At 34.5% G+C, this 7892-nt stretch overlaps 1 protein-coding gene across 1 annotated transcript; it reads right to left on the reverse strand.

Moving 5' to 3' along the window:
- Positions 1 to 302: 302 nt before the first annotated feature.
- On the reverse strand, positions 303 to 4956 carry LOC106689808 (serine/threonine-protein phosphatase 6 regulatory ankyrin repeat subunit B). Its single transcript, XM_014434991.2, has 3 exons — positions 4851 to 4956; positions 564 to 4782; positions 303 to 474 (listed from the first exon to the last, which is right to left on the reverse strand). Exons 1-2 carry the CDS (start codon positions 4902 to 4904, stop codon positions 1111 to 1113), a joined length of 3726 nt encoding a protein of 1241 aa, XP_014290477.1. The 5' UTR covers positions 4905 to 4956; the 3' UTR covers positions 303 to 474; positions 564 to 1110.
- Between the last annotated feature and the right edge of the window lie 2936 nt (positions 4957 to 7892).

Genomic DNA, 7892 nt, shown 5'->3' on the forward strand with positions numbered 1-7892 from the left:
AATTAAGGATATATATTATGTATATCAGTTCTGTTTTACAACAGAATCCTTAAACCCAAGCTTTATTATGGTTTTCAACTCAGGCTTAACAAGAAATGTACAAATTCATTATTTTTTTTACATTTTATGGATCTACTATCGCTGTTTAGATGCTTGAGTTGAATCAACATTTCATTCAGTATCTACAGCATGTAAATCGAATATTATCGGTACAGTAGACTCTCCATATCCGGGATAATGTGGATGGAGGTGATCAGGATATGGGAATTTTCTGATTATGGAAGAATTAAAAAAAAAAAAAATTAAATTAATTTCTCATTTTTATTTTAGTGTAAAATATTTTTCCAAAGTTGTTTGTTTTTTTCCAATCTTTCAACAGTTGCGATATCCCTCTAGTGACTTATTAGGATGACATCGGTGTATATAACAGCAGATGTAGACATACGGTGCTGTTCCAAAAATGTGTAACATTACCTTAAACATATATAATAATAAATTAAAGAATTATGTAAATAATATATTTGTTCTTTTTTCCCAAAGTAAATATTAAAAAATACACTTACTTCTAATGCATGAAATCCATCTTCCAAAGAAATGCTTTCGATTGAGTTTAAATCATCTAGCTCTCTTCCATTCCGTTAAAAAGATTTATAATTTTGTAATTTGATAACTCCTGCCCAAGATCATCCGTCACCCATTCTGCAACTTCAGCCTCAATCTTGGTAGTGTTTCATTCCATTTATTCCTTTGACAATAACTAGCTCACTATCAATATTGTCATCAGTTGTTTTATTAATTTTTTTGAACAGTTTGTTCTAAGATTTTTGAAGTGTTGAAATTTTGACTGATTTACAGGACTTAACAGACCAGTAAATAACATCTTTTATGTTGATTGATTTGAGTCTGTGAATAAAATTTTGAGAGTTCGGTTTTGGGTGGGCAGAAACATAAATAAATAAGTATATTATATAAAAATTGATATATTTAAGGTAATAATGGAATTATTTTGAGCAGCTATAAAAACTTTTTATATTGTGGCTGCAAATGATAAGTTTTAGATTAATGGTTAAAAAAAAAGATTTTTACTTTGGTTTTATTTTTAAAAGAAACTTAATTTTTGAAAAGGTTTCTTATGTTCTCATTACTTGAAGACATTGCCAAATCCATGGGAGATTGGCCTGATTTAGATTTTGCATTTTTATCGGCACCTTTTTCAATCAATGCCTTTGCCATCTCGAAGTTGCCCGACTTTACAGCTGCATACAACGGGGTCTTTCCTTCATTATCTCTGGCATCGATATCCACACCTATCTCAATCAACCACTTTCCTGCTGCATTATCCAATTGCCTTTCTGCAAGAAAATACAACGGAGTCTTTCCCTTATTATCTCTGGTATTGATATCTGCTCCTCTCTCAACCAATAGCAACATTGCCTTGCTGTAGCCTTGTTCTACAGCTATATAAAATGGTGTTTTTCCTTCATTATCTCTGACTTCGATATCCGCACCTTTCTCGATCAATACTATTGCAGCTTCATAGGAAAAATCTTCTACAGCTGTATGCAATGGTGTCCTTCCTTGATAGGGATTTCTGTAATTGATATCTGCACCTTTCTCAATCAAGAGCTTCATTATATTTGCATGTTTATACGAAGCTGCTAAAAGAAGAAGATATCCATTGATAATAGCACCACGTTCTATCAATAATCGTGCTACTTCCGTATGTTTCCACATTATGGCGAAATGTATAGATGTTTGTCCGACAGACGATTTCACATTGACATCGACACCTCTGTTAAGGAGTAGTTTTACCAATGAAAAGTGGCCTCTTTGTGAAGCCAAGTGAATTGGCTCATAACCATGTTTATTCTTTCCATTTATGTCTGCTCCCTTTCCAAGAAGATATTGAACTATCCGATCATGTCCATGTTCAGAGGCTTCATGTAAGGGTGTATTACCATCACGCGACGATTTGATGTTTATATCTACTCCACTATCAATGAACAATTGGACCACAAGAAGATGACCTTTATTCGCAGCTATGTGAATCGGCACATGACCATTTACTTTTTCCTCAATATTTAAATCAGCTCCTTTATCAAGCAAATATTTAACAATATCAGCTCGACCCCAGGCTGAGGCTTCGAAGATTGGAGTTTTATCTTTACTACTTTTAGCATTGATATTAACACCATTCTCGATGAAAAGTTTTACTAAATTAAAATGTCCTTGCACAGCTGCAATGTGAATTGGTAGCCAGCCGTCATTTTTAGTTCGTGTCGTTTTTATGTCAGCCCCTTTGCTAATTAATAGTCTCACGATCTCTTCATGTCCATGACGCGATGCTTCAAACAATGGAGTCTTGTTCTCATTACTCCTGATATCTATTTGAATACCTCTGTCAAGAAACAACTCGACAATCTCAATATGACCTTTAGCTGCTGCAATGTGGATAGGCAGCATACCGCCACTATCCTCCTTAGTCTTAACATCCATTTTAGCTCCTTTATTAATTAATAAATTTACAACAGGATAATGCCCCCACTCTGATGCTTCATAAAGAGGTGTTTTGTCCTGAAAGTTATTTACATTAACATTGATGCCATTTTGTAGAAAGAGGTCAACAATTTCTTTATGCCCTCTTGATGCCGCGGCATGGATGGCAAGCCAACCATCATTTTTCGTTTTGACTCGAATGTCAGCTCCTCTCTTAATGAGAAGGTTAACCAGGGCAGTTTGGCCATTGTAAGAGGCCTCAAAAAGTGGAGTTTTATCATCGTTACTTGTAACATTGATATCCGCACCCTTCTCCAGTAGAAGTGTAACTACTGAAGTATGTCCATTCCTGGCAGCTGCGTGCAAAGCATTCTCTTTATCTGCTTTTGTTTTTGTTTTTATATCAGCACCTCTCTTTAAAAGAATTTGTACAATAATATCATGCCCTGCAGCAGAAGCTTTGTAAAGAGGAGTCTGATGGTCTTCGTCTATGGTGTTTAAATTTACTCCATTCTCAATTAGTTTATTAACCAATCTTATATCTCCACCCGCAGCGGCTTCGAGAAATTTATCAGCAGAAGTTTTTTCTGAATCATTCTGTTCAATAGACTGGGCACCTCTTTCAAGAAGCACACTAATGGCAACTGTATGGCCAGCTGTCGAGGCTAATAACAATGGAGTCCTGCCTTTGAAATCTCTAGCATTAACCTCCGCACCTTTGTCAATTAGGAAATGGATCACAGGGAGTTTACCGCTAGCAGCTGCCTCATGCAAAGCTGTTCTATTTTCAATATTTCTTTCATTGACGTTAGCCCCTCTCTTGACCAATATCTGTACAATGCTCAAATCTCCTCTTTTCGCAGCCTCGTGTAGAGCAGTGGATCCATCTATTGCTTTTGTATTAACATAAACTCCTTCTTTCAGTAAAAATAAGACAGTATTATAGTTGTCTTGTCTAACAGCATGGAATAGAAATGTCTCTCCATCGGCATTAGTGATTGTGACATCTGCCCCTAAATAAATCAAAATTTGAGATAGCAAATCATTGCTCTCATTAATAGCTAGTCCCAATAGTTTTGTTTTGAATGCAGATGTTATAGATGTCTTTCCTCCATTATAAATCAGTAATTCAGCAATTTTCGATTTAGATTCCAATAAATCTAAATCTATTAAATTATAATTATTCCTTTTGTTAACTTGATTGTATTCGGATACAGAGCAGTACATGAGAGAAATCTTCTCGTCATTATCAACTGGAATTGAGATGTTGTTTCCGCTCAGTATTTGTAGCACACTATTGATAATGGAGTGTTCAGCTATATGTAATGGAGTTAGTCCGTCGATGTCCTTCTTATCGATCCGGGATCCAGCCTCAAGCAAAGCTTTGGCGATCAATATGTTCCCAATGTCTGCCGCTGCATGTAGAGGTATTGTTCCTAGATTGGTTTCTATGTTCACGTTTGCTCCTCTTTTAATAAGCAGTTCAACTGTTTTCAAATCACCATTATTCACTGCCTTATAGATAGGAGTGATACTGTGGTAGTCAACACTATTTATGTTGGCTCCAGCCAGGAGTAACTTTCCAACTGTTCCTGGAGAGGTGGACTCGGCTGCGAAGTGCAAAAGTGTCTCATTGTTCCCGTTTGAAAGATGAACGAAGTCGCCTATTTTATCAGACTTTAGGACAACTCCTCTGTTGATGAGCAGTTTAACGATATCCTGATGATTGTTGTCCCATGCAGCTTGCAGAGAGCTTGTCAAATCAGACTCCGGTTCTTGTAACTTCAACAACCAACTAACTACAGCTTTGTTTCCCCTCTGAGCAGCTTCCTTGATTACAGAAGATAAGTTCATTTTCATTCTCACTACATCTGCTGTTATTACTTCTGGTACAGCTACCAACCCTCGCGACCTTCCATTCACGATGGAATCGATGATGAAGTACATCTTTTCTGGTGGCAATATCAAATTTTCTCTAATCGATTTATTTAAAATAGGTTCCTTACCAGTTTTAAAGTTATAAGCTAATTGAAGAAGCTGGTTTGAGTATATTGTATCGTTTGTGGTAAGTGAATGGAGAATTTGTAAAAATGTGTATTCATCAGCTTCAATATTTGCCAAAAAGCTGCTAGATTCGACTTTCCAATATTGAAGGATTTCTTCGATAGCTATCTTGAATTTATAGCTAAATACTTGTAAAATACTTGATGTTAACTGGTTGTGTGATTCATATCCATCCAGTTGGTAGGTATCTCCTCCCGGTGTCTTGACGAGGAGCTCTTGTGCCTAAACCAATAAAATGTGTGTTTAGCTTCCTGTATGGTTGGTAGGAAGGATAAGCAAGGTATACTTACAACTGATGTAGTCACCAGGGAAATTCCCAAGAATATATAAGAAAGTCCCATCATCTTGTTAATCTAGGAACATAAATTTAATTAAATTACCGGAATAAATGTATTAATTAGCATTCATTTATTTTTTGTACTACTGTTAAAAAATTATTTTTATAATATAATAATTATAGTGTTTATTATTATACACATGTGTCTAGAATAGTGAAATCCTGAAAAATCTGAAGCTAAGGGTGTTCAATGCCATGATAAAGTCAGCTCTGATGTATGGCTGCGAGACATGGGCTCTGACAGGTATCGTAGAAAGCAGAATTGAGAGATTTAAACAGAAAGTTCTCTGTATAATTACAGGAGCGATCTGGGATCAAAGCCTTAACACATGAGAAAACTAACAGTGAACTGCTTACAGAGACTGGCCAGTCAATGTGGTTCAAAGCCATCCATCAGGACGCCTCTACAAAATGAATGCCAGTGTAGTTTGTGAAAGACCATGAGGGAGGCCAAAAACCAGATGGATAGACAGAATCAACAAAGATGCGAAAGAGCTGCATGCAGCAAACTGGAAATCAGTAGCCCATGATAGGCAAGCGTGAAGAAGGCTGGTTCGGACGGCCAAAGATCTACAAGATTGTAGAGCTAACAAAAAAAAAATATAAATATTGTAATATGCTCTTTTTTAGTAAATAGTATATTTTGATGTATAAAGGGGTTTTTAATATGTTTTATTTTATGTATCATTTTAATATTCATTTGTTTTGTTTATCCAAAAAGCAAGCTAACCAAGTTTCATTGTTTATAATAACTTCGTGATTCAAAAACAAAACCAAGATGGCGGTACGTTGAATCAAGGCCATGTTGAGCAGATTCAAATATCATAAAAAACTATTTTAACTCATCCCCTCATAATTGAAAATACAGTAAATTAAAGGAAAAATAGAAATAAAGAAATAGTGCTACAGAATAATATTCAGAAAATAAATCATTTGCAAAAGTCCCTAACTGTTGTGCTATAATTGATGTTTACATGAAACTTCGAGGCAAGTTTTAGTTTTTGAGATTCATTCGTTGTGTGGACGGGCAGGAGAAAGGATGTCTTCAGGATGAGGAGGTCCTCATCAATTTCTGTCAAGAAGGAAGCCATTTTGGACGCTAGGACAGAACAATAAGAAAAAAGAAGACACCAAGGATAATCAAAGGAAGATTGTGAACTTGGTTAGTTTTGCTATACATAAAAATAGATTCATCTGTTAGTTAGGTATTAGGTCTTTAATCATTTATTGTTGAAGAATAAACTAACATTTTGATCTGCGGTTTATAATTATTTTATTCTGTTCAGTACATAACTATTGTACAGTCACTATGAGTACCCATGTATCTACTATGGAAAGTGGTGCTGATGCTGTTGATGTGTTGGCTTTCTAGGAGTAATAGGGCTTAGCTATATAGTGGCAGTTATTTTTCCTGCAATGTCGAGGTTCCCATACTTAAAGAATGGAGATTAAAATGTTCTTATACTAAATTTATTTATTTATATGGGTTCGACCAAATTATTTATCATACAAATAAGATGCATATAAATTTATTATGATGTATTACATATTAGTAATACATTATTTTATAATTTACATAATAAATGATTACTATAATGTATAAGTAGTAAACAGATACTAATAAAAAAATAAATAAATACTGTCATCATTTCTTATAAATATATTAAGATGTATATAATAATTGCTGTATCATTGATAACAAATTTGAAAAGAAAGGGCCCATGAATTGAAGGGAACACCTGTAGAAACTAAATAAATGTGTCATTTAAGATGGCAAATAATAACTTTACAGCCTAAAATCTGCCTGTTAAATAAGATCAAAAACCAGTTTAATGAGGGACTCTGAATGTCCAGGCTAGAAAACCTATTAATAAGAATAGAGTTTTTTTTTACTCTTCTTTCATTGAAGTACAACTCCAGTGTCGGAATGCCAAAATTCATTTCTTAGTGTTCCTGTGAAATTAATATCGACTGACCCATGTGGGAATCGAACCCACAATGTTCAGAACACTAGGCATTCTGGGACCCTTTTTCTGATACCCTCAGCTATCACACCCTCGAATAGAGTGTTAAAATTCAATGTTAACTTTACAAGTTCTCTGTGAACAAATCATCAGGTCTGTCCTCTCACTGATCCCAATTAAATTCCAATCACTAAGGTATCCTAGTGTCTTTGATTATACCTACTAGTTCAGAAGTGTAAACAGTGTGTATTAATTTATTTCTGTTTAGATTATGTTTGTATAACTTACTAGTGTATTTCTGTATTGTTTGAAATTTTAAAACAGATTATAAAGGAACTGTATCATTATTCATTGTACAATTTGGTGTAGTATTGTAATCACCTGTGTCATGCTAACGGCTGTACAACTATTTGTTTATTTGTAAATGTTAATATTGTATATTTTATGTTCAAGTTGATGTCAAAGAATATATTTTATTTTCATTTCATGTGTTTATATTTTATCTGAATGTTGTTTAGCCCCAATGATGTGCAATCTTCACAAGCAAAGACCGCATTAGATCTTTTTTTTTTGTTTTTTGAGTAAGTAGAAATTTATAATATTTTCACACACATATATGTATATATATATATATTCAAAGCGATAGGTTAAGCAGCAAACCTATTGTTTAACCTATCACTTTGAACAGCCCTGATGAAGCCAGACATTAAATAGTAAAAACTATTTATTCTTTTTTGAACGCAACCCGGACCATCTTCTTATATATAATGTTTTCAATATAAAAATGCAGGTTATGGCTTAAAAACCAAGCAATACTTGCCAAGAAGTAAGCTAAAACAAGGCTAAACTCTAAGCTGTTTCTAGACAAATCCTGTAGGGACTGAAGTGGTATGCTACTTGGGCTGGACAGGAGTTTTCCAAGGAAAATTACAGGAATCTACACAGGTCCCTGTAGATTTAATAAATATATGTTTAACCTCAATGGGATCATGTTTATGCTGACTCTGTAATGCTGAGGATAGGGTTATTGA

This window comes from Halyomorpha halys, unplaced genomic scaffold (genome assembly GCF_000696795.3).
Source record: "Halyomorpha halys isolate HHAL.00 unplaced genomic scaffold, Hhal_1.1 Scaffold47.1, whole genome shotgun sequence".
NCBI lineage: Eukaryota > Metazoa > Arthropoda > Insecta > Hemiptera > Pentatomidae > Halyomorpha > Halyomorpha halys.

Bases quoted from the DNA above. Each gene is read 5' to 3' on its own strand.
- LOC106689808 (XM_014434991.2), bottom strand. From the start codon at position 4,904: ATGATGGGACTTTCTTATATATTCTTGGGAATTTCCCTGGTGACTACA. The intron at 4,783-4,850 runs GTAAGTATACCT...TTATTGGTTTAG, and splicing joins CCCTGGTGACTACATCAGTT to GCACAAGAGCTCCTCGTCAA.